Here is a 25,142-nt window from a genome sequence, read left to right on the forward strand (position 1 = left end):
GTGCATACAGTACTTTACACACCAGGCACGCTTCTTTCAGCCCGGTTCTCTGCCTGTGACCTAAAGAGACGTCACTCTGGCGACTCTGTCCACATCTTCCCTCCCCTGGTAGTACACCTAGTATGTTGTGACTGCTTGACTAACGGTCCTAGTGGCGAGGGTTATCACTTCCCTGCCGGCCCACAAGCCCGCTGTGGCTGGGCACTGGCATGTTTGGCTCGTGTCTTCCTCGGTCCCTTCCAGGCAGCCTCGTGTGCACACCGGTGCTAAAGAGCAGTGCGCACAGTAGGGCAGCCTGTACGCGTGCCATGGGTTTAAACACGTGTTCCCGCTAGGGCCGTCCTGGCAGGGGCGGGGGCCGGCTAGGGGTGTTGGACGGGTGTCGGCCGTGTGCAGCCGAGGCCCGTCAGCGCCGGCTGCCCCCTCCCTGTGTCCTCCCCCAGCTGGTGTACATGGGCTTTGACGCGGCAGCAGCCGACGCTGCCTTGAGAGTGTTCAGGGGGAACGTCCAGCTGGCAGCTCAGACCCTTGCCCACAACGGAGGAAGCCTTCCTCCTGACGTGCATCTCTCGCTGGAAGGCTGTTCGTCGACACCATCCACGTCCCCTTCCGACTCCGCAGGTAGGTCTGAGGTCTCGAATGCCGACTTGAGAGAGGCCTGCTAACCGGAAGCTGACGGGGGAGGGGCGTGACGAGCTGTCGCGGGGACTGACGCGCCTACTGGGCGTAGGCCCTGGTCTGCGCTTGGGCTGCCTGGAGGGCGCGGCCGGGCTTTGTGGAAGTCGCCCGGGGTCCCTTGCAACTTTCTGCGGCATTTTCTCCTTTTTCTCCTCCTCCCCCTCACCTCAGCTGTTCCCACACCCCTCTGTTGCAGGTGCCTCTAGTGCCTCAACAGATGAAGATATGGAGACAGAAGCTGTCAATGAAATATTGGAAGATATTCCAGAACATGAAGAAGATTATCTTGACTCGACGCTGGAAGATGAAGAAATTATTATCGCAGAGTACTTATCCTATGTAGAAAATATAAAGTCAGCAACAAAAACGGAATAATGGGCAGAAATCAGTACTGAGTTTCTGCTTATAAATTCTGTCATTATGAAAAGTCCAATGCAGGTCGTCTTTTTTTCCTTCTTTTTATCTGATTTTGCTCCAAGAGTGCTTCCTTCTTGGGCATAGGAGGGGCGGGCAGGGAACAGGCCAGCCGTGAAGGTGAGAGATGTGGGGGGGGGGGGGGGAGCGTCCAGATCTATTTCCTCTTCATTTTGCCCGGCTCTCCCGCCCTCCTCAGCCCACTGCTGCTCTCTTCCTTCTTCCCACCATGCAGCTCTGCCTTTCAGCTTCAGCCTCGCTGCCCTGTCGCTAAAACATCCTTAAAGCCTTCAACCGTTCCAAGTGCCCTGGGGACCTAGGGAGGAGGCCTCCCCTCCAGTAGCCATACCGCACTGTGGCAGACTGAAAGCTCGGGTTTTGTGCTCTTAGTTTAGTAAAGTATGCACTTGTAATTCAAGGTTGAAGTTGAGAATTTATAGACGTGCAAAATTCTTCTTTACAAAAATAAAATCCTTTTATTAAACAGGAAAGTCCTTAAATGCTGACCAAAGCACCTTATTTTTCATTAGCACTCTCAGATGCTGTGCTGTCATATTAAACTCCCTGCCGGCTGAGATACCTGTCAGAGATTATTAAGATATATTTTCTCCAGGTTTGTGGGTTTCTTTGGTGTATCTGTGTTACAGAAGACTGCTTCCAAAGGTACGTAGCTGGCCTCTTAATGGCTCACGTGTCCACTCTCGGTGCACCGCACATTCCCCTGTAGATGTGTGTTAAATGAAAACCCGTCCCAGCACTAGGACACGGCTGGCAGCAGCCGTGCCAGATGTGTTCCTGAGCCTCTCCTCTTCCTGCCCTTCCGGAAGTCTCTGGAAGCGCCTGTGACCATCGAGGGCAGATGGGTCACATCACTGCCATCGACGGGCTGGGGGAAATGCTTCAGCTGTTTCACTAATCATTTTCACAGAGCTTCAACAGCCGTCCAGTTTGGGTGGGTGGGAATCTTTTCTGTCATTCTTTTCAAGTGGATGATACGGTTGGAAATAAAAGGTGGAAAAGGTATTCAAAAATCGTCAGCCTAACTTTGCAATAAGTTGCTCAAACTCCCTACGCTGCCCTACGTGCTGAAAATGTCTGGGTGGTCTGGAGTTTCCTTTAGACTCCAGGTGCTTGCTGCCATCGACGTCCTCTAAAAAGATGGGACGTCCAGAGCAGGGCAGAGGCTGACGGTGGGGAAGAGGACGACACAGCGGGGAGGGGAGTTTGGGCTGTCAGGGTCTCTCAGCCTCGCCTGAGACCACGTCTCACTCGGATTTCGGGTCTGAATTGCAGCTTTTAGCCAATCCCTGTCCTGGACTTGGGCCAGGCATGGCTTCTAGCTTCCCAAGGGCTCTTTTGACGGTCATAAACGGGCTAGGGAAGCAGAGCCACGCGAGCAGGGCTCGGACGCGGCTTCATTTTCTCGTGAAGAGACGCACGGAAGCCAGTTCTCGAGTGAGGGACCGTCCTGGGCACATACCACGTAAGAAGGACGGCCCGTCCGGACTTGGGAGACAGGCTCCGGTCCTGGCTTTGCCTCCAGCTGGTGGTGTGAAACTAGACAGAAAGTGACTGAGTGCCACTCCCCGCTCTGGAGGGCAAGAGAAGCCACAAAGGACACTTGTGATGAAAATCTGCCCCCAAGTCTTTAAAGAGTATGGCGAGGCTGAGTCACAGAGGAGGTAGGCCTTGGAGGAAGCTCTCCCTGGAGAGTCAGAGGAGAAGGGAGAACATTCCAGACCTGGGGCCAATGAGGAGGCAGCACAGGCTAAGTGCGCCACATTCGTGAGGTTACAGCCGTTCTAGACCCACCAGAGGATGGACTGGGGGCAGAGAGAGGTCGAAGGGACTGCCGAGTGCAACCACAGAGCGCCCTGAAAGGCGGGCAGGGGGTCTAGATTTGAGTGGCCGAATACGCGGGCCATTAGGGGTTCGAGAACTCCGGGCAGCAGTGGGTGCAGGTGTGTGTCCGCTAGACGTGCCGCCCTCACCACATCTGACGCTCATCCTTCTCCAGTGAAATGCCACCGGCTCTTGGCTTTGGTGATCCGGGTCCTGACCCTATTTCCCGCCCATGTCCCTAAGTACTTCTGTCCTTCCCTATTCAATGTTATTTATCAAAGGCAGAGGATACCTGGTTATCTGGTCTTTACATCCTCAACGTCTCTAGCAAAGGCTTGTGTGTTGTAGAAACAAATTCCTTGAGCATATTCTGCCACGTAAATACAAAACGACAGTTTTCCGTTTCCTGCTCTCTTCCCGGAGAGGCAGGCGGGAGAACAAAAAATGCGGCAGCTCCTGTTTTCCCATCTGCACCCAGCGGCTGTTTCTCCGGGGATATCACAGCTTGTGTGTTCTAGTCTCTGTTGTGGTTGGACGGGACGGGGGACCTGAGATGACGCGGGAGCCAAAGCTGTAGACGCAGGAACACGGCATCGGCTGTGCCACCGGGGAGCGTCTGATCACTCGAGCGGCCTCTCTGCCAGCGACGCAGAGATACCGGCGCAGGTACTCGAGGTGGTCCCTCTCCCCGTCCTCCCTGAAACGCACCTCCGCTCCCCGGGAAGCTGCCATGGCTGGCAGGCCCCTGCAGCCGCAGCGGCGGCACCGAGAAGGGCTAGGGAGCGAGGGCTCCCAGACGCAGCGGGCAGAACGCGCCGAGCCCCACGCCAGACCGCAGGGAAGGGACCCTCCTCCCTTCACGCAGAGCGGGAGCTCCGAAGCAGGGGTGACGCGTCCCCGTCGCCACCTAGACAGGCTGAAGAGCCAGGTCCTCGCCCTCTGGCCCCTCCCCGCGCGAGTGACACTGTAGGGGCCATCAGGCCTCAGCCCCTCACGTCGCCCCGGAGGAGGGGCAGGCCCAGGCCGGGTGCGTGAGCCCCCCGGTTCCGGGAACCCCTCCTCCTCCTGAGAGGAAGCCGAGAGTTTGCGGAACAAAAGACATATTTCAGGGCGCTTTGAAAGGCGTGTATTTCGGTTCTTCGCGAGTGTCCTCCAGTTTGCCAAACTAATGACAATTGCGGCTCGGTGGCTTTTTGAAGAAATCCCCGTTTCCTCCCAGGAAAGGCTTGGCTTCTGGGACCTCTGCGGGGCCGCAGACCCTGGGTCGGGAGGGTCCCGCGGGCCAGAGGCGCAGACCTGAGGGCGGGGGCCACTCGGCCGGGGGGGGGGGGGGGGGGGGGGGCCGGGCTGGAGGGGAGGGCGGAGGAGACTCCGTCCCCGAGGGCGAGCACGGTCCCCCTCCACGGGACGGGGCTGCCAAAGTCCACGGACACGGAGGACGGGCAGAGCCCACTGCCCAGGTCGCGGGCGGGGGTCCGTCGGTCCGCCGGCGGGTGGGTCTCGGGCGCTCAGGCCGGCTGCAGGGGCGCGGCGGCGCAGCCCACCTTGTTGCTGAAGAGGCGGGAGCGGCCGCGCGCGGGGGCGGCGGGGCGCGGCGGCGGCGCGCACGGGAGGCCGCGCACGTCCCAGAGGCGCAGCGCGCCGTCGTGCGAGGCCGTGTAGAGCACCTGGCCGTGCACCTGCGGGCGCGGGGCGGCGCGTGGGGCGGCGCTGCGGGGGCGCGGGGCCAGCCCTCCCGCCGCGGGGCCCGCAGCTCCGGCCGCCGGCCGCGGCGCGAACGCCACCTACCTCGCCGGCTCCGCCGGGGGAGCCGGGGCTCGGGGCGCCGGGGGCGGCCTCCCCCTCCCCGCCGAGGCCGCCGGGCTCGCCCTTGCTCCAAGCCCGGGAGCCGGGCGGGAGCGCCTACCTGGATGCAGTTGATGACGAAGGCGTGACCGCGGAACACCCTCTGCAGCGCTCCAGACTCGGCGTCGAAGGCGCGCGCGCGAGCGTCCCCGCTGCCCGTGAACACTGCGAACACAGGGCCACGCTGCCTCCACCTCCTCCGGGCGCCGCGGGGCGGGGAGCAGGGAGGGGCGGGGCGGGAACGGTGACGCCCGTCCGCCCGCCTCACGGGGAAGCCAGAGGGTCCAAATAGGAACTAGCAGAAGCCCCTTGAAAGGAAGGAGGCGGCACCTTCATTATCCTACCACGTGCCTGGCAATGCAGGGTGACCACCCCCTCCTTGCGCCGCGGCCAGCTCCGCACGACTGCGGCTGCGCCGGCGCTGCCCTCTCAGGTGCTCCTACTCCTCCTGAGTACCAACCACCTCGACCCACGTTCCCTCTCAGACCATTTGGTGGAAGCCTTTTAAGCCTTTGGTGAGGCGTGGCTTCCCTGCTACAAAGCCCCTCCCTGCCTTGGGGTGGGGGCAGTCATACACCCCCACCATCTGAGCAGCCTACTGGGGCAAGGACCAACCAGAAATTCGTTCCTCCGCCTCCTCGGTGATGAACCTGGCCCTCCAAACAGAGCCTCTGGGGTTCGCTAGAGTGCCCCCGCCCAACCCCTCACAGGGGAAGCCCCGGGATTCCGCCTTCCTTGTGCCTTTTCCTACATTAGAACTTAGGTCAAGAGTTCCCAGACTCCGGTGATCACCTGGAGGGCTGGCTAAGACCGATTGCCGGGCCCACCTGAGTGTCTGTGTTAAAAGGTCTGGGAACCTACATGTCTAACCAGTTCCAGGTGCTGCTGCTGCTGGTCAGGGACCACACTGAGGACACTGACCATAAGAACTCCCTCGTTTGTTTTTTGTCTTAGCCTGGGTTCTCCCAGAAGTGAGCCCTGACACTAGGATCTGGGTGCAAACACTTTGTGAGCGCATTCCACGAGGTGGGGAGAGAAACAAGAAGGAAGGAGGCCCATACAGGTGTATTAGTGAGCAGGTGACTGCTGGGGCCCTTGGGAGAGGGTGCAGAGCATGTCTAAGAGTTGTTCCCCGGCGGCCCGGGGGGGGGGGGGGGGGGGGACAAGGATGCTGGACGACTAATCCACAGTTCCCATCAGTCATTGGTTGAGGGCCTCTCTTGTGGGTATCAGGAACCAGCCCTCCTCCGACCTGCTCCTCACAGGAAAACACCCTAGCGCAGAGGACCTCAGCTGCAGCAGCAGAAGTTACCCACAGCACCTGCTACCCCCACCCAGCAGCCTAGCGAGCCATGGGGCCTCCCTAGCCTCGGAGATCTATTCCTTACCCCGCTAACTGCTTCACCTGCCTATTCCCAGCCTTGCTGCTAAAGCCACTGGTGAATGCGGCTCTGGGGGGAGGGCGGGTTCCTTCCTGGGTCTCTTCTGTTCCTTTCTGCTTCCCCTCCCCCAACCCAGTGTGGCTGCTGGGCACCCTGTGGGCGAGAAGAGGGTCAGGAATTCAGTCTGATCAGCCTGCACCCTGTTGGCAAAGACCACGGACCAATTTCCTTAATAGCGGGCAGCAGGTAGGGGCCGTCCCAGCTGCTGCCAAGGTGAGGCGCTCTGGACAGCTTTCGTCTTTTTACATTAGAGGTTCTGACTTGGGAGCAGAGCCATAATCACACTTACAGGCTTGGACACAGGAAAAAGGAAAAAATAATTTTTCCGTGTCAGACACCTAAATCCTGAGGGCATCTCAGGCTCTATTTTCAGAGATCCACATTCTGCCTTCATCAAACACCTGTGCTGTGAAATCAACTGGAATTTTCTGCTGTGTCTCTTCCCACCCCTCTGCTCCCTCTGTGTGTGTGTGTGTGTAAAAAGAGGGGGGAAGGGGGTGCTGATGGCAACACATAACGCTGGGGATTGTTTGGGGAAACAGATACGTTCAGGAACCTGGGAGCCCCACTCCCATGCAGGTGTGATGTGATGAGGTTGGGGGGGGAGGGCGATTGCTTCTTCGAACAGTGTCTGTTTTCTGGGCATGTCTGGGGTGAACATGTGCCAAGCCCGCGGGACAGAGCCAGCAAAGCTCAGGTGTGTCAGTTTGAGACCTGTGGGCCAGACGGCTTGTTGCCTACCCGATAAGCCAGTCTGTCTGTCTTTCTTTCCAAACTAGCCCTGATTCATCCTGGAAGCAATATCCCAGATAAGAGATCTTATTATTTAGTCCTTGCAGGCTGTGGTCAAAGAGGTATAAGCACAGAGCCTTTGGGCAGGGCTTCCAAGAAAGATCTTTTTTTGTTTTATTTTGTTTTGAGAGAGTGATAGAGTATGAGCAGGGGAGGGCCAGAGAGAGAGGGGGACACAGAATCTGAAGCAGGCTCCAGGCTCTGTCAGCACAGAGCCGGATGCGGGGCTTGAACTCATGAACTCCAATATCATGACCTGAGCTGAAGTCGGCTGCTTAACCGACTGAGACACCCGGGTGCCCCTAAGAAAAATCTTTAAAGGGACCTCCTCAGCTGGAGCACCTGGGTGGCTCAGTCGGTTAAGCATCTGACTCTTGATGCTTGGCTCGGGTCATGATATATCACGGTTTGTGGGTTTGAGCCCCATGTTGGGTCCGCACTGACAGTGTGGAGTCTGCTTGGGATTCTCTCTTCCTCTCTCCTCTGGCCCTCCCCTGCTCCTGCGCGCTCTCTCTGTCTCTCTTTCAAAATAAATAAACTTAAAAAAAAAAAAAAAAAAAGGATCTACTCAGCTAAGAGATGCATCCTTTTGCCCTTCCCTCTTCTTCCTGTCTAAAACATGACATGATGGCTGGAGCTCCAGCAGCTATCTTAAACCATGAAGTCCCCTAAAGGATAGAAGATATGTGCTAAGGGTGATGTGCAAAGTGATCAAAGGAGACTGGGTGCCTGACTGACTTGGTGCAACCATCCATTCCTGTCTAGACTGCCAGCCTCTGAAATTCTACCTGAGAAAAATAAACCACGGTTTCATTTAAAGCACTGTTATCTGGGCTCTTGTCTGTAGTCAAACCTAATGCCGGGTGAAGCCAAAGGCACGCGGCCCTCAGGTCTGGCTGGAGTAAGTAGTCTCTGTCTCACTTAGAGAATTAGAATGTGTTGGTGAGACAGTGCTCTTAACCCTGGGACTTCCGACCATTCAGGCTGCTGCACGTTCTTGTGGGGTGCAGTCAGGGAGGAATCCCCACACCCTCGTTTGGACCTTCTTTGGAAATAATGCCGCAGGCACATGTGCGTGGAGGGGGGTGGGCTGTTGGTCCTCCCGACTGGCCGCTGAGGCTCACGAAGGGAACAGTCGAGTAAGAGGTAGAGAGGCAGAGGGGCCCCGAGTGAGGGAGGACTTGGTAGGGTAAGAAGTGGAGGGCACAGGCAGGTTGGGGTGGCGTGGGGACCGCCGGGGACAAGGCTCACTTACAGGTGCCCGCGTGGTATTTGAGGGCGCTCACGCTGTGTCCGTGGGCTGCAAACGTGCGCACGCGCTCCCCCGTGTCTGCCAGCCAGCACTTGACCGTCCTGTCCGCGCTGCCCGAGTACACGTGCCGGTTCACGAGCTGGGGGGAGGGGGGAGAAGGGCGGGTCAGCACCAGACTTCCGGTCCTGCTGGCGGCAGCAGGCGACTCGGAGGCCCCCTCCAAATCTCTCTGGCTAACAGGGGAGGGGCGTGTCCGGGTCTCCCTGGAAACCGGATGGGCAGGAAATGGCCCGGCCTGCGGGACCCACCCAGCGGCCCACTCCGGCGCCCAAGAATCCTGTCGCTTTGCCCTGGGCCAAGTCACTGACTCTGCCCGCGCCTCCCTCGGGGGGTGCAGAGCGGGCCTGTACAGCGCTCGGCACCCTAAGAGCAAGGACCACGAAAGGTTCGCGGTGCTGTCATTACGGCTTCAGCAGCTCCCTACTGAAGAAGAGGCAGTGCCTGGGAAGGTTAACGCGAATCCACCGGCCCCAGGGGTTTCTGGCTGAGGAAAGGGCTCCCGGGGCGGGGCTCTCACTCTGCACCTTTGCACGCAGAGGTGCATACAGGAAAGAGAAAGGTCTAGAGGTACCCTGACTGGCCGCAGTTATGTCCAAGGTAGATCTTTGCCACCCGGGGGCCGTCCCGGGTCCTGACCTCCTGCGCCTGAGGCTGCCCTGGTGGGGAGGGAAGAGGCCCTGGAGACAGGCTCCCCCACTTCCTGCCCGCCCCGGCTCACTAGAGTGGCATTCCCAGCCCTGCTTGGTGTGGTGGGAGGTAAGGAAAGGGCCTGGGAGAGAAGGGAAGGGGCTTGGGGAGGCCCCCTCCCAGGAGCACCCCCTGCCAAGGTAGTGTACTGGCCCAAGGAACTGCAAAGAAAGACTATTAAAAGAACCCTGCAGATTCCTCTAGACAAACAAAACCCCACGCAACACCTCTGGGTAGCAGTGATGCAGAGAAGCGAAAGTTGGGCGAGGAGGGCAGGCGAGAAGCCCTGGAGAGAGCTCTTCCTGATGGTGCTGGGGCCCAGAGACCCCTGGGGGCATAGGAAAGATGAGGCCCTTCCCGGGGCCCAGAGACCCCTGGGGGCTTAGGAAAGATGAGGCCCTTGGGGGGGGGGGAGTGGGCAGCAGGCAGCTGGCCTGGAGCACGTACAGGCTGGCCACTGGCCTCCTCCACCTGCCCCAGGCCCTCCTAGCTTGAGAGCCCGATCCCGGCCACGCTCTGGGCCGCTTTCCACTCCGGTCCCCACGGCTGACCCGGTTTCCCCACGTCATCTCCCAGTTTAAATCCCAGAGGACAGGACTCTCGCTAGCCCAGGTTCTAGTTCCACCCGAAGCCACGGCACAGGTCAGACCTGGCTCTGGGCCACTCACAGGACCTCGAGGAATACACTCGGCCTCCTGGAGGCGGAGGCTGCCGCTGGTTTCCGGAGGACACAAGGGGGACACAGACACGGCCCCTCTCCCCGGCCCTGCCCTACAGTCCTGATAGTTTACGACTCGCCCCGGCCAACAGAGCCTGACTTCTGGCCTCTCTTATTGTCCCCTCCCCAAGAACAGGGACACGTGTGACACCCACATGCCCAAGGGGCTCCAGCAGGGCTCAGGACGTCACTCAGTCTTCTGGCTACCTGCAGCACCCTGCAGGGGCTCAGCTCCTGCCCATGTTCCAGCGCCCCTGTGCTGTCCTCTTTCTTTGTGGGCAAGCCGCCCCCCGCACTGTGCCTGCCCCCTGCCCCGTGTTTCCTGACCGTTCCCCGGCATCTGTTGCTGTCCCCAGCATCCACGGCTGCGTGCCGCTCAGCCCACGCAGAGGAGGCGCTGAGACCCCGCGGCTGCCGGGGCGGAGGGGAGCTATCTCCTGCTCCCCACGTAGCGTGTCCCAACAACGTGGGGACTGCCACGCTGTGTTTAAAAGTGACCAAGCGGCACAATTTCAGAGCACAAATCCGAGGCCAAGGAAACGCTCCAAGCGTGTCGCCCTTGGCGGCCTGGGGCCTCGCCGTTCCCTTGGGCTGCTTTCCCGGGGAGACGCCCACAGGGAACAGCGGGGCAGTTTGGGGAGGCCAGAGGAGGCCCGACGCAGATGGGGAAGCAGACAGACCCTGACGGGGGCCTATCACAAAGGACGCAGGTCCTGCAAGACCTCCCTCAGCCAAGACGGCTCCGAGGGGGTGGGGCTCACGGGCCACGCCCCTGCCACGGGATCCACCCAAACAGGCGGCAGGATGAGGCTTGCGAGCCTGGGAGCCTGGGACTCTGCCGTGGAGGCCCTGGGGTGCACGCCTCTCCCCGCTCAGCTCACAGCAGCAGGTGCACCAGCACGGGGGTTAGAGGAGCCACCGGGCCAGGCTGCGGGGCACAGCGGGGCTCTGGACAGTCCGCCTCCTGGGCGGAACTGCCAGAAGAGGCCCCCTGACTCCCCCACGGTTCAGGCCCCGTCGCACCTTTCTAAGCTGCTGGTCACGAGGACAGGTGACGTGTTCAGCCCCGGGTCCCAATCCTCCTCTGCCCCTTACCAGCTGTGAGGCGTGTGGCAAGCTGCTGACCCTCTCTGAGCCTCTGTCCTCGCACGTGCCCCATGAGAAAACGTAAGCACGTCTGTTAGATGCTTAACAGCAGCAGAAACAAGCAGAACAAGCCGTGCACGGCCACCGTGCTGTGCCTACAGCGAATCCATCCGGATCCTCTCAACCCCCCGGGGGTGGGCGCCACTTCACGCTCAGAGGCCCCGAGCCAAAATCTTGGGGCCGGTCGTGTTTCAGGAGCTTTTGGATTTTAGCAGCACGCTCCTGTCTCTACAGCAACAGGGTGCATATTCCCAGGAAGCGGGCAAAAACGAATTGCCACGAGCCTCCTCTCTGTCCAGGCTTTGCCACCAACTAAGTTTTGCTGCCGAGCCTAAATCTTTAAGAAGGCTTCAGGTTTTGGAACGTTTGCATTTAGGAATCGTGGACCGGGGGCTCGTGGGTTGGTAGACCTAGTCCTCACCTAACGTGTGAGGAGACCAGAATTCGCGTGTGGAGCACAGCCTTAACCCCCGGGTCTGTGAACGTGACTGTCTTTGGAGACAGGGTCTCGAAGGAGGTGGCTAAGTGAACTTGAATTCACTAGGGTGGGCGTCTCATCCGGTCGGACCGGCGTCCTTGTCGGCAGAGGAATTCTGGATGCGGAGGGGAGACCCAGTGAGGACGCAGAGAGAAGATGTCCGGCTACAAGCTGGCACCTTGGCCTTGGCCTTCCAGCCTCCAGAACCGTGAGACCCTCCATCTCCGTTGTCTAAGCCCCACCCCCCTCCCCCTGTCCGTGGCAGCTGGGAGGATGCCTCCCTGGCGGACAGGCAAGGGCCGGGCGGATCTCACCTCCAGACAGATGACGGGGCCCTGGTGCTCCCTGAACACCCGCAGCTGTTCCCCGCTCAGGATGTCCCAGGCGCGGATGGTGGCGTCGGTGCTGCCGGTGAAGGCCGTGTGACTGGGCGTGTCCAGCACAAGGCAGAGCACGGCGCCCGTGTGGCCCCGCAGCGTCTGCCAGCAGCCGCCGCCGGCCACCTGCCACACCCTGGCCGTGCCGTCCGTGCTGCCCGTCACCAGCAGCCCCCCGGCCTCCTCGGCGCAGGGGGCCCCGGGCAGGTCCCAGGGGGCGGAGTAGGCGAGGGTCAGCACGCAGTTGCGGTGGCCCCGGAACTCCTGGGACACCTGCCCCTTGTCCACGCTCCAGGCTCGAGCCGTCCGGTCGTAGGAGCCACTGAACAGCTGGTTGTCGGCCACCAGGATCCTGGAAGGAAGAGGGAAGGGCAGGGGTCACACCGTGCAGGGCGGCCCCACGGCCCGTCCCGGGGGCCCTTTGTCTGCCGTCCCGCGTGTCCGGGGAGCCCAGGGAACTTCGTGTGGGAGGAGCAGAGGGGCCCCCCGAGCGGGACGTGGCCACGACGCGCCGTCTCATTTTGGTAAATGCTAAGAAGCCCTCGGAACATACATGTCTGTCTTCACGCGGCGCTCCGCATAACGTCCCGGGCTCTGTCCACACACCCCCCCAGGGGAGCGGCTGAGGGAGCACCTGGAACCGGCGTGTGTGGCCAGTGTGGGGGCAGAGCGGTCAGGACGCCGCGCCTCACCCTCAGAGGCGCCCGGTGCTCCCTCTGCCGGCGAGCCTGGCGCAGGTAGGGGGAGGGCCAGACCTCGAGGAGAGCAGACGTCCCGCCTGCACGCGGCCCACGCCGCTCTCCGCTGGGCGGTCCTCAAGGCCCACGGGTCATTAGGCAGGCCGAGCACACCGTGACACGTGCTCTGTGTCCGACTCCCTTCTTCCCTGACACCCAGTAGGTATGGTTTTCATGACACGTGTATCTCTAACAGAAAGTGACGAGTTGACACCACATGGCATCATAGGTGATGCCCTGGGGGCCTGAGTCCTGCCCCGTCGGGCCCGGCATGAGAAGACAGGGACCCCAAGGCCTGGTCGGCGCCCCCCCCCACCCCGGCCAAACGCACGCACCCGGCCAGACTCTGAAAACATGGGAAGAAGTGAATTCCACGTGGTGGCCCCAGGGATACTGCACAGTCGCGAGCACTTACTTCGTGATGCAATACACTAAGACTTAGTATCTATCCAGAACTATCAGGTTTTGTTTGTTTTTTTTTTAAGTCTATTTCTTTATTTTGAGAGAGAGAGAAAGACAGAAAGATTGGGGGAGAGGCAGAGGAGAGGGAGAAAGAGAGAGAGAGGGAGAATCCCGAGCAGGCTCCGTGCTGTCAGCACAGACCTTGTCTCGGGGCTCAGACCCACGAACCGTGAGATCATGACCTGAGCTGAAACCAAGAGTCAGACGCTTAACCACCTGAGCCACCCAGGCGCCCCCAGAACTATCAGTTTGGAACAGCAACCTCTCAAAAGTGGTGTGTGTGTGCTCAGCCTAAGCCTGGCAGACTAGAATTTCTAGCCTTCATTGTCCGGGTTTGCTTTTGAGGAGCAGCCGATAGTTTCCAGCTACAACCTGAGAGCAAGCTGGTCACCTGAGATGTGGCCTGTCCTGTCCGCCCCAGCCCCAGCCCCAGCGGGAGAATCCCGCAGACCCGTGTTTTTCCTTAGTCACTTTTTTTTTAAATGTTTTATTTATTTTTGAGACAGAGAGAGACAGAGCATGAGCAGGGGAGGGGCAGAGAGAGAGGGAGACACAGAATCCGAAGCAGGCTCCAGGCTCTGAGCTGTCAGCACAGAGCCCGACGCGGGGCTCGAACTCACCGAGTGTGAGATCATGACCTGAGCTGAGGTCGGACGCTCAACCGACTGAGCCACCCAGGCGCCCCGTCACTAACTTCTTCCTCAAGGAAGAGCTTCGGGAAATGGTCAGCAGGAGGTATGACCCCCTCGGCCACCTGTGTCATCTGGGCCCTGGTCCTCAGTGTCCGGGCCTCACTTGCTCTAGCTAAAGAGGCAGGAGAATAGAAGCCCGGATGCTGGGGGCGCCCGGGGGGCTCAGTCGGTTGAGTGTCCGACTTCAGCTCGGGTCATGATCTCCCAGTTTATGGGTTCGAGCCCCGCGTTGGGCTTTATGCTGACAGCTCGGAGCCTGCTTTGGATTCTGTGTGTGTGTGTGTGTGTGTGTGTGTGTGTGTGTGTGTGTGCGCGTGCCCCTCCCCTGCTTGTGCTCTCACTCTCTCAACAATAAATAAACATTAAAAAAAATTAAAATAAATTTAAAAAGCAATGCAGATGCTGGAAGGCAGGAGGGCTCCCTCCAGGCCTTCTTCTCCACTCAGAAGCATCCTGAGCCAACACAACCCCCGGTCTTTCTACTGAGAGATGTTACCTGGTTCCTGCCGGGTAATAAGGTTCTGACCGCAGGCAGCTGGTACCCCAGTCAGTTAGTGGTCGGTCTGGCCCCCCATTCCCTCCCACCGAGCCCTAAACCACTGGGCCAGTTTCTCACGCTGACCCAGCCTGTGAATCACACAAGCAGTGTCCCCTGTGACTGAGAACAGCCCTCCCTCTCCACCTGCCCTGGCCCAGCCCCTGACCCCTTTCCCTGACTGACTCAGCACACCCCCCAGGAAGCCCCCACCCCCAACAGAGAGGCCTCGAGGGCCTGCGCGCAGGTGCCCGTCCCCCCTGGTTATACCGGGCCCTCCCTCCGGAGTTTAAGACAGCCACCACAAGTTGCATAAATAGTGTCAAATTGATCTGATCAGCAAAGGAATTTTCACGGCTCAGATCAGACCCAAATTCAAGAAGGAAAAATTCCAACCTCCTTGAGAAGGAGGGGGTGGCATATTTCAACCACAACACGGAAAGGAGAGGTTTAAAACCACTCTGGGCTCTTATCTTCAGAACCAAACCCGTTTTGCTCCAAAGCAAAGCCCCCGGTCCACCATCAGGTACCTGTTAAGCCACTTTGTCTGGAATTTGTTCGCATCAGGAGGGGCCGTGGCCTCCAACGCCTTTCCCCGTGCCTAGCAGTGGGGCCCCCAAGTCGGGCATCCCTTCCCCGACCTCCTCCCGGACCCCCACATGCAGCCGGGGGACATCCGTCCTGAGCCTCCGTGGCCACGCGCTCCCGACGACCTCCGCGCACGTCCACGGGCAGGCCTCCCCGGCGCTCAGTTCCTCCGGGGCAGGGGGCCCCCGGCCACGCTGACCTGTTCACGATGGACGTGTGTCCCCGGAACACCTGCAGGCACTGCCCGGTCCGCACGTCCCACTTCCGGATGGTACAGTCAGCGCTGCACGTGAAGGCGGCCTCGTCCTCCAGGTGGCAGAAGGTCACGTAGCTCTCGTGGCCTGCGGACGAGGCGGACACGTGAGTGTTCCAGGCCGTGGCAACTCTCGCGGGGGCGGGGAGTGTCTCAGGGGAGTCCGGAGCGACCGGCCCTTTGCAGGGACGACCGACGAGTCCAGTCTGGGAGTCTTGGGAGCGATGGGGCACCAGGAGAAATTCCGGGGCACTCTCCCTGCCCCCAATCTTTTTTAAAAAACGTTTATTTATTTTGAGAGAGAGAGAGTGCAGGGAAGCGGAAGAGAGAGGAGAGGGTATCAAGCAGGCTTCACCCTGTCAGCACGGAGCCTGAGGCAGGGCTAAAACCCACAAACCGTGAGATCATGACCTGCGATCAAGAGTCGCCACCCACTGAGCCACCCAGGCGCCCCTACCCCCATCCTTCTGTTCCTTCCTCTTCGTCTCTCTCTCTGTCTTCCTCCTCCCTCCTCTTCTTCCCTCCCCCTTCCTCACTGGTTCCTTTCAGTCTTCAAACTTTGCAGGTGTTTGAATTCACTTAGTCACTGAACAACCCGGTGTCCCGGAGGCAGGAGGCAAGGAGACCCAGGGCACACCTGGCCTGCGGGCCCAGAATGCCTGGCTTAGCTCCTGGCGCAGGCCCGGTCTCACCCCTCCGCACCCCCATCTCCTGATGGGCCCTGGGGAGAGTACCAGTGCCCGCCTCCCGGGGCGGCTGTGCAGACGCAGTGCATGCTGGATGGTGGCTGTTCTTATGTTTGGGAAGAGACACTGGTCCCAAAGGTATCAGGCCCTGATTCTTGGAAACGAAACGTTACCTTGCTGGGGGGGGGGGGGGTGGGGCGCGGGGGACACACATTTTCAGATGTAATGAAGGATTCTGAGATGAGGACAGTATCCTAGATTCTCAGGGTGGCCAGAAATACCACCACAAGTGTCCCTGTAAGAAGGGGCAGAAGGAGATGTGAGGAACCCACAGAGAAGCCGCTGTGGAAACAGCAGTGACCGGAGGTGCCCTGAACACGGCTGATGCCACCCAAGCCAAGGAGCACCCAGCGGCCGCCGGAAACTGGCAGAGGCGACCAGCTCTCTCCTGCAGGGTTCAGAGGGACAGTGGTCCTGCCGACACCTCGGCTTTGCCCCAGCGACACCGATTTTGGATCTCTGGCCTCCAGAACCAGACCGGAATACACTTGTGTCTTAGGGCGCCCAGCGTGACCAGTGGTCAGAGCAGCCGCAGGGAACTAATACAGAAGCAGAAACGACTAAGGCATTTTCTCTGCCCTCGAAGAGAGTGCTGGCCCCGAAGGACGGACAGCGACGGGACACGCGCTGGACAGAGCATGACGGGGTCAACGGAGCAGAAGCCTGGGTGTTGCAGTGCCTATGTGGGGAGGAGAGAGCAGAGTGTCCCGCGACGGAAGATGTCACACACCAACGCAAGAAGGAACCCCGAGGCCAGAATTTAGGCGCTTGGCAGAAATGGCGGATCCCGCACGGATACAGCGAGGGTGGAGGTCTAGGGCAGAGGGAGGGCCACACAGAGCCTGGGGTCTGGGCCAAGTGCACCTGCCCGTCCAACTGTTCACAGTGCAATTGTCAGTCTCTTGACTGTCACCGTGGCTGTGGCATCAAGGCTCACAGAGCAGCTCTGGAAGCTGTCAGGTGCCCCGTCATAGGAGGCCTGTCCCTCAGGTCAACACGTTTCCACCTCGGATAACCACTCCTGATAGCAAACTGAACCTGAGTGTGTTTTTAGAAGAATCCAGGGACCAGAAAACCAATAGAATCAAAGGAATGTTTGACCTAAGATCCATTTCACAGAGAAGGAAACTGATGAGTTCAAATATCTACACGTGTGGGCTATATTAATTACGCTGAAGATTGCGGTCAAGGGGCGCCTGGGTGGCTCGGTCGGTTGAACGTCCAACTCTTGATTTTGGCTCAGGTCATGATCTCAGGGTTGTGGGCCCGAGCCCTGTGTCAGGCTCCGTGCCAAGCATAGAGCCTGCTTGAGATTCTCTCTCTCTCTCTGTCAAATGAATAAAATGGTATCAGATAGGGATTCAGAATCTCCTGGGCAGTTTCAAGCTGATTTGCACTTTTTGGGCGGCCCTTGGTTTTAGTTTAGTTGCTCTTGGAAGAACCCAACTCCCTGGGTTTTAGGAAACAGAATTAAAAAAAAAAAGAAAGGAAGACATGTTTTTCAGTCTTCTTGGATAGCATATACCAGGCCTCTAAGAGAACGACGTTTGTGTGAATTAAGTAAACACTTGAAGAGGGCGCAGATTATGTTTCCCTTAAAATACACGTCAGTTTAAAAGTCGAGGGCAAAATGTGTTTGGCAAAACACAGCCCAGCTTTTTTGCCAACCCCAAAATGTTTATAAAACATTTTAAGATTGTCAACAAACTTTCCCTGAAACCAGAGCTGCCGTGGGGAGGGCTCAGCGCCGTCTGAGGAACCACCTGGCTTGCTCAGCGTGGCTGGAAGGCAGCCCGGTGTCCCCAGGGCAGGCGGGCGCGGGCCAGGAGACCCCTGCGGGAACACCCCGCAGTCTCCTACCCACCCCGTGCAGCCCGGCGCCAGCCAAGCCAGGAGACGCTTCCGCAGGGGCATCGGCCCCTTTCTGGCCGCTTCCGTCCTGCCTCAACAGCATCTGACAGCAGGAAGGCAAAGTGCCAAGTGTACAGGAGGCCAAGAAAAGCACTGGAAAACAGTGTGGCGAGTCAACCATGGCATCTCCACTCAATGAAGCCATAGCCACTAGCCCAGGCATGGGAAGGCCATGAGATGTGGGACCGATTATATGACCCGTGGAAGACAAAAGAAAAAAGAAAAGAAAAAAAAAAGATATATACAATAAAAATATAAGCACCTAGAAACAAAGACTTGAAGAAAAGAGTTAATAATGAAAAGAATTTCTTCGATGTAAAAAAAAAAAAAAAATCTCATGTCTGAAGCCGGGCCAGGCTGACCCTCTGCCCTCTCGGGCGCCTGGCCCTGGGCTGCCTGAGGATCCCCGCGGTGGTCAAGGCCCTCCCAGGGACAAGCCCCTTCCTGTGCGCCAGGCACCCCCACATCTGAAAACCCACTGAACGAGTCCCAGCTCCGAGCCCTGCCCGCAGACGCTGCAGAGCGTGTCTCTGCCTGCAACCCACGGGCTGTGTGACAGGGTCCACCGCCCCCAGCCTACGGGGTCACGGGGGGAGGGGATGAGGGAGGCTGGGGAGGAGGGCCCATCAAATCTCCAGGGTCCACAGCGCTGCCACCACCACCACGAGCTGTTGGAATTGTGTAGAATAAGCAAAACAAAGCCAAACTAAAAATAAACATTTTTGAAGGGATAAAGAATGCAGATAAGACGCAACTATTATGTTCAAAAGGACAGGCTGAGGCCAGGGGTTTTCCGTTTCTGCCAATGTCGTCCGGCCCTCCCCGCCTCCCTGGCAGCGCCCCTCAGACTCGCCGGAGGCTCCAAGTGGCCCCTCCACGTGCTGGCGAGACCGCTCAGGGCACCGGCCACCCAGGGGCCGAGGTGGGCTGGCTGGCGTGGGCCCCACCGGAGCTGGAACGTGTGTCCGACTCACTTGGCTTGAAAAGCGGATCCGCTTTCCCCTCTGTGTCCCTGGCAAGTCTTGGGTCTCCCCGGGGGGGGGGGGGGGGGGGGGGGGGCGGGGGGGGGGGAGGGGGGCGGGCTCCAGGCTGCTCACTGCAGTTCCCCACCCCCCTGGTGGCTCCCCCACCCCCCAGCTGCCCGCAGGGTTCAGACAGCTGGGAGCCCCAGCAGGAGGCTTTAGGGCAGGATCTGTTGGCCTGCAGCCATGCTCACACCTCCCTGGAGGGAGCCTTCCCGGGCTACGGTGAACTTCCCAGCCTTGCTCCTTCGGGGCTAGGAGTGATGACCCCTTGACCCCTGCTGGTGCAACCACAGGTCCCGCGGTTCCCCTAGGCTATGCCCACATTTGGCAAGTGCCTCTATTAACCTCTCCTTGAGCCACCATCTTGAGGGTGCCATTTGGTTTCCTGCCGGGACCCGCCTCACGGAGCCGCCTGGCGATGGGGCCAGAGCAGTGAGCCCAGAGCACGGAAGGGGTGGCTGAAACGGACAGTGTCGGACAAAACCAGCAAAGAGTCCGCTTCGGGCCACCCGCCCCGAGCTCCCAGCCAGGACAGGCTGGTGCTCTTGTCGCTGAGGCTGCCACTGGCGCTGTCGTCCCGCCTGGCTTCTGTCAGCCCACGCCCTCAACCAGGCGGCCTCGACCTGTGCCCTCCTCACTCCACACCCGCAGGGAGCTCCCCACCCCCAGACAGTGGTCTCCCAAGAGCTGGAGAAATGAATCATCCAGCCCGGGCTTCCTTCACATCCATCCTTAAAAACGCATTTTGATGGAACTCTTCTTTGACAAAGTTACTAATGATCCATGTCTGAGAGCCTTCCCTGTGCCCCCACATGCTTCTTTAAAAATACGTAGACGATTCAGAAAGCCCACTTCTCGGTATATACACAAAGGGCCTGGAAGAGATGTTTGCACGGCCAAGTTCACGGCAGTGAACTACTCTCGCGATAGTCAAGTGAGAGGAACCCAAGTGTCCACTGACGGGCGAACGGGCAAAAAAAATGCACACAACAAAACAGTTCGCGGCCTTCAGAAGGAAGGAAATCCTGACACCTGCTACAGCACGGACGAACCTCGAAAACATCATGCTCAGTGGGATGAACCAGTCACCGAAAGAGAAACACTATAATGACTGCACTGTGCGGGGTCCCCAGAGCAGTCAGATCCACAGGGGCAGAGAGCAGAATGAATGTGGGGGGGCGGGGGTGGGGAGAAATGGGGTTATTGTTCAAAGGGGACACAGTTTCAGTTTTACAAGATGACCAAGTTCTGGAGATGGGTAGTGGTAATGGCAGGACATTATGAGAGATTCCTATCTTCAAACCGTACAATTAAAAATGGTCGAGATGGTAAATTTGATGCTACATGTTTTCTATTATAGTTAAAAATTGGGGCGCCTGGGTGGCTCGGTCGGTTAAGCACCCACCCTCAGCTCAGATCATGATCTCTCGGTTCCTTAGTTCGAGCCCCGCGACAGGCTCTCTGATGTCAGCACAGAGCCTGCTTCAGATCCTGTCTCCCTCTCTCTGTGTCCCTTCCCTGCTCACGCGCGCTCTCTCTCTCTCTCTCAAAAATAAATAAACATTTAAAAAGTTTAAGAAAAAGGGGCACCTGGGTGGCTCAGTCAGTCAAGCGTTTGACTTCGGCTCAGGTCATGAGCTAGAGGTTCGTGAGTTTGAGCCCCGCATCGGGCTCTGTGCTGACCGCTCAGAGCCTGGAGCCTGCTTCGGATTCTGGGTCTCCCTCTCTCTCTGCCCCTCCTCCACTTGTGCTCTGTCTCTCTCTCAAAAATAAATAAAACATCAAAAAAATAGATAAACATAAAACATAAAAATAAGTAAGATTGCCCATTCCCTTCCAGGCCCACCTGGGCCAAGAGGCGAGCCCTGACTACCCCAGCGCGCAGACTTCCTGCTTTATCTGAAGTTCAAGTGCACAAAGCCCCCCGAGTTTAGCAACCCATCCTGCAAATTCTCTGGGGCAGCCATCTCCGAATCTCACACAGGCACCCGGTAGAGCCAAGGGAGGGGTGCGGGCCCCGGCCAACGCCGCCCTGACTGCGTAAATGCGGGAGCACTGCTTAGCCCTTTGGAGCCTCAGTTTCCTCATCCACAAATGGGGATAATAAGGCTGTGAGAAGCAAACGAAGAAGAGCTTTGGAGCTGGCCAGGTACAGTGCCAACGAGACCCTCTTATTTGGTTCGGGCGTGTTGATGTAGGCATGGAAGGTAAGACGACTAGTACGAGTCAGGAACTATTTGTTCATTGTTTTAATCCCCGCCCCCCCCCCCCAAAACACACACAACCTCATAAGGCTAGATGACTATTCTGTCACCCCCAATTCACAGATAAAGAAACGAAGGCAAGAGAAGTAATGAGATTCGAGCAGGAGCAGCCCAGCTCCAGAGCCACCTCCTAGTAATGGATCCTCCTGCTCCCTGGTGGTGAGTAGGGGTCAACCAGATGGGCAGACGCCCACCAAGGCTTCCAGTAATTAGGGGTGTGCAGTTTGTTCACATGGAATTAAAAACAAACAGCACCCCTATCTTGCTAGAAGATGCTGTTAGGAGACAAGGACGCTGTGGGACAACCACAGTGGGTTGGAACCTTCAAGCTGGGTCCCTCGCCACACGGGAACAGACCAGGGCGGGGTCCGCCATTTTGGGAAATGCTGCCTACCCCATTGAGCCAATGAAGTGCCCCAAATGAGTAGGTACCCGATGGATAAGAGAAAAAGAGGGGAAAGGAAAATTACATTAAATACAATTCTTCCCTTTACAGAATAATTGTCAGTTAAACCTGCTTTTTTTCCCCTTAAACCTGCCTTTCTTCACCTAGAGGTCACCGACTGCCTTTGAAAGCCAGTTCTATTTTCTTTAAAAATAAATTTTTTTTTAATGTTTATTTTTCAGAGAGAGAGAGAGAGAGAGGGGAGGGGCAGAGAGAGAGGGAGACACAATGGGAAGCAGGCTCCAGGCTCCGAGCTGTCAGCAGAGCCCGACGTGGGGCCCGAACCCAGGAACGGCGAGATCACGACCTGAGCCAAAGTCGGACCCTTAACCCACTGAGCCGCCCAGGCGCCCTCAGTTCCATTTTCTGAAAAAGCAGAGCTGCTGCGGGTCAGAAGCTAGGAGCAAGGACTAGTGCACATCCAAACTGACTCTTTTCTAAGTCACTATTAGTGTGACTTCGTGATAAGGCAAGGTTATTCTGTCCCTTCTGTCCATGAAAATTCTTGAAGTGCCGATCTTTATAGCAGCAGAAACAATTCGGGTAAGTGGTCAGCAGTTTCTCCGTTTGATGGAGGTTTCCTGTTGAGGGGGATGGCTCTCGGCCAGGGCACAGAGGCTGTTGGGGTCCTCCGGGGACAAGCCACTGTGAGGGCCACAAAGCGGGTGTTTCGGTTGTTGCCAGGCACAGAGCTGGGTGGTGAGGACAGGGCAGAGCTGGGCAGGAGGGCGGGCCCTGGAGGCTCGGCCCAGTCTCTGGAACTGCCCACCAGGCCAGAACCACCCTGGAAAGGCCTGGAGCTCAACTAGGGAGGAAACGCACCTACGAACTGGACTCCCATCATGGGCACTAGCCCCAAGGTCTCCCCGGGGGCAGTGTGCCTCAGACCCACCCAGGAGCTTGTTAGAGGTGCAAATTCTAGAGTCCTACACTATGGGCCCACTGAAACTGCAACCTGGAAATGTACATTTCTGAAAGCCCTCCAGACGAGTCTCGTGTCTGGGGGGCAATGCAGCTAGATTTTAAATTCTGAACAGATCTGGCGCACCCGGGTGGCTCAATCGGCCCGGCCTCAGCTCAGGTCACGATCTCGCGGTTTGTGGGTTCGAGCCCCGCCTCGGGCTCTGTGCTGACAGCTCGGAGCCTGGAGCCTGCTTCGGATCCTGTGTCTCCCTCTCCCTCTGCCCCTTCCCCCTCACGCTCTGTCTCTCTCCATCTCTCAAAAATGAATACACATTAAAAAATTTAAAAACATTTTGAATAGATCTTAGCTCTTCCAGATTTGGGTCAGTGCCTGTCAATCTGTGCGATGCTGGGGGCAGGGGGGTGGCCAGGAATGTGTTGGTTTGTACCAGAATTTCCCGTCTCCACACCTACCCCCAAGTAACAGGCAATCCAAAATCCATTTCTCCCAGGCTTTGAAATATCTCCCATAACTGCTTTTATTTAAAACCAACAGGGTTATCATCTGCCACTAATGAAGCTCCCTGTGCCTACATGGCTTAGAAGGCCCGGGGAGGCCACTCAGGACTTGCTGGTTATGGTGGAAAAACCAGGTGGTTATAAACAACCGCCGCGTGGAGAGCCTTGTGCTTCAAGGGGCTGCTCTCGGGACAACAGCGACAGGGCTGGAGAGGGACCTCACAGTCCTGCAGTGCGGACACGTCACAGGGACCCACGGAAAGAAACGCATCGGCCTCCAGTGTGACGAAGTACACAGATCCAAACCAACACGTGTGCGTTTGTGAAACTTCTATAAAACAACATGTCCACCTACTACGTGTGCCTCCTGCCCCCGCATCGTGTTTCCAAATATGCTAACCCCCTTCTGAGAAACTTTGATCCATTCCTCTCCCACACCCCTTCATTCTCCAGAAGAAACGAGGCTGCAGGGAGGGCAGGGCAGGGCGGTCAGATGGGGAAGGGAGGGGGGTTCACATTTCAACCCTCCCCTCCCTCCCCCACAGGCTGCGCGACCCCGGGCAACTTATTTCCGGAATGCCTCGGTTTCCCCGTCTGCCCGAGGGGGATAACAGCCGCGTGAGGCCTGCACGCTGCAGTGCTCCGTGCGGCGGGGTGGGGGGCTTGGCAAGCCCTGGTGGTGACCACAATGGCTCCTAGAGTTAGTGTCCCGGCCAAACGCCCCAGGGACAGCGAGAGGCAGGGGAAGGCGCTGCCTAGCCACAGGAGCGCGCCGAGGTGCGATTCCCGGTGGGGCGTGACAGCCGTGGTACCGGAAATGATTTCCCCGCACTGGGCTGACAGGTGACGGAAGCCCCACGCAGCGGGCGCCCCTCGGCCCACGGGTCGGGGTCACGGCCGGCTGGGCCCCCCCGCCCGGCGCGCGCGCGCAGCCCGCGGCGCGCTGGGCCCCGGGCGGGCGCTCCCCCCGCCCACGAGCGCCCCGGGCGGGGGCGGGGCTTGGGCGCGGGGGGTCTGGGGGCCGCAGGGCTGAGGTCAGAAGGCGGGCGAGCGCGAGGCGAGGGAGGGCGCGGCGAGGCGGGTCTACCTTGCAGGAGGGCGCAGCACTGGCCGTCCGCGGTGCTCCAGAGCCGGGCCGTGCCGTCCTCGCTGCCCGTCAGCAGGCGCCGCCCGTCCGGGCTCAGGCTGAGCCAGTTGATGCCCCCGCGGTGGTCGGCGCAGACCCTCAGGGCCGACCCCCCGCCCCCCATGCCGCCGGCCCGCCGGGAGCCCCGGAGGCAGCGCCCCGCTAGGGAGGGGCGCCCCGGCATCCGCGCGGCGGCTCGCTGCGGCTGAGACCCGCGGCCATGGCCCCCCGCGGGGCACGGGGTGCGGAGGAGGGGAGGTGGGGGCCCCCGCTCCCGCGCCGCCCACCCGGCTTCCGGGCCCGCGGGCCCGGCGGTGGGGGGGAGGGGGAGGGGGCTGCGCTGCAGGGGGGCGACCCGCTGGGACTTCCCGGCCCCCACCGGCGCCGGCCGCCTCCGCTCCGCGCGCCCCACCTGGGCAGGCCCCTCCCTCCGAGGACCCCCGGGCAGCGGCGTCTCCGGGCGCGCCGGAAGGCTCGGGCCTCTTGGCGGGGTCCCGCGGCGGGGGTTGGGGGGGGAGCCCGGGAAGCCGAGCGCCCCGCGCCCCGCACGCCCTCCCCGGCCGGCGCCGCGCGCTCGGGGCGGCGAGTGTGGAACAATACGGTCCGGCCTGGCTCCTCCTCAGAGACCACCCCCCAACCTGTCCCCTCCCACTTTCCCGGCCGGCCGGCGCCCCAGCCCCCACCCCGGCACCCGGCCCTCCGGACCCACCGCCCCACGTGCGACTCCCCCGGCTGCCCCGGGCGGGGACCGAAGGCCGGGACGAGGGAGGAGGAGGTGGACGCGAGGGTCCGGCGGGGTGAGACCCGCACGCCCGGGAGCTCCCTCGGGCCGGCGGCTGCGCGCCACCACGGGGCAAGCCTGCCCCGCTCCAGGCTCCCAGCCCTGAGGGGGGGGGGATGCTGTAGGACGGTCCCCTTGTTGGAGAGCGCCCCTGGCCCGCCCTCGCTGGGAAATCACACACACGCCCCGAATTCTAAAGAAGTTCCGCCAGTGGGGTGGCGGCGGGGGAGCCGGGGGGAGAGCGGCGCGGTGGGGTTTCCCGGAGCGGTCAGGTTCACCCATTCACGCGGCCGCGGGGTCCTCGGCGCCGGGCTCTCGCCGTCCTCGTGCTGGGGGTGCGGGGCCCCCACCCACCGATCCGTCTTTTGACATCCCCATCCCACCCCAGCTCCTCTGACGGTCCACTGAGGTCTCTGCGGGAATC

At 59.6% G+C, this 25,142-nt stretch overlaps 2 protein-coding genes across 2 annotated transcripts in view; one reads left to right on the forward strand and one right to left on the reverse strand.

Moving 5' to 3' along the window:
- The window catches only part of NUB1 (negative regulator of ubiquitin like proteins 1), a 28,139-nt gene extending 27,028 nt beyond the window's left edge, over positions 1-1,111 (forward strand). The window contains exons 14-15 of the mRNA XM_042927124.1: positions 444-621; positions 875-1,111. Coding sequence (XP_042783058.1) covers positions 444-621; positions 875-1,053 — 357 coding nt within the window. The 3' untranslated portion in view covers positions 1,054-1,111. The remainder of the gene's footprint in view (positions 1-443; positions 622-874) is intronic.
- A 3,243-nt stretch (positions 1,112-4,354) lies between these two features.
- WDR86 (WD repeat domain 86) lies at positions 4,355-24,163 on the reverse strand. Its single transcript, XM_042927125.1, has 6 exons — positions 23,899-24,163; positions 14,945-15,086; positions 11,669-12,083; positions 8,269-8,404; positions 4,841-4,944; positions 4,355-4,613 (listed from the first exon to the last, which is right to left on the reverse strand). Exons 1-6 carry the CDS (start codon positions 24,119-24,121, stop codon positions 4,443-4,445), a joined length of 1,191 nt encoding a protein of 396 aa, XP_042783059.1. The 5' UTR covers positions 24,122-24,163; the 3' UTR covers positions 4,355-4,442.
- Positions 24,164-25,142: the final 979 nt, after the last annotated feature.

The sequence above is a fragment of the Panthera leo genome, chromosome A2, assembly GCF_018350215.1.
Source record: "Panthera leo isolate Ple1 chromosome A2, P.leo_Ple1_pat1.1, whole genome shotgun sequence".
Classification (NCBI taxonomy): domain Eukaryota; kingdom Metazoa; phylum Chordata; class Mammalia; order Carnivora; family Felidae; genus Panthera; species Panthera leo.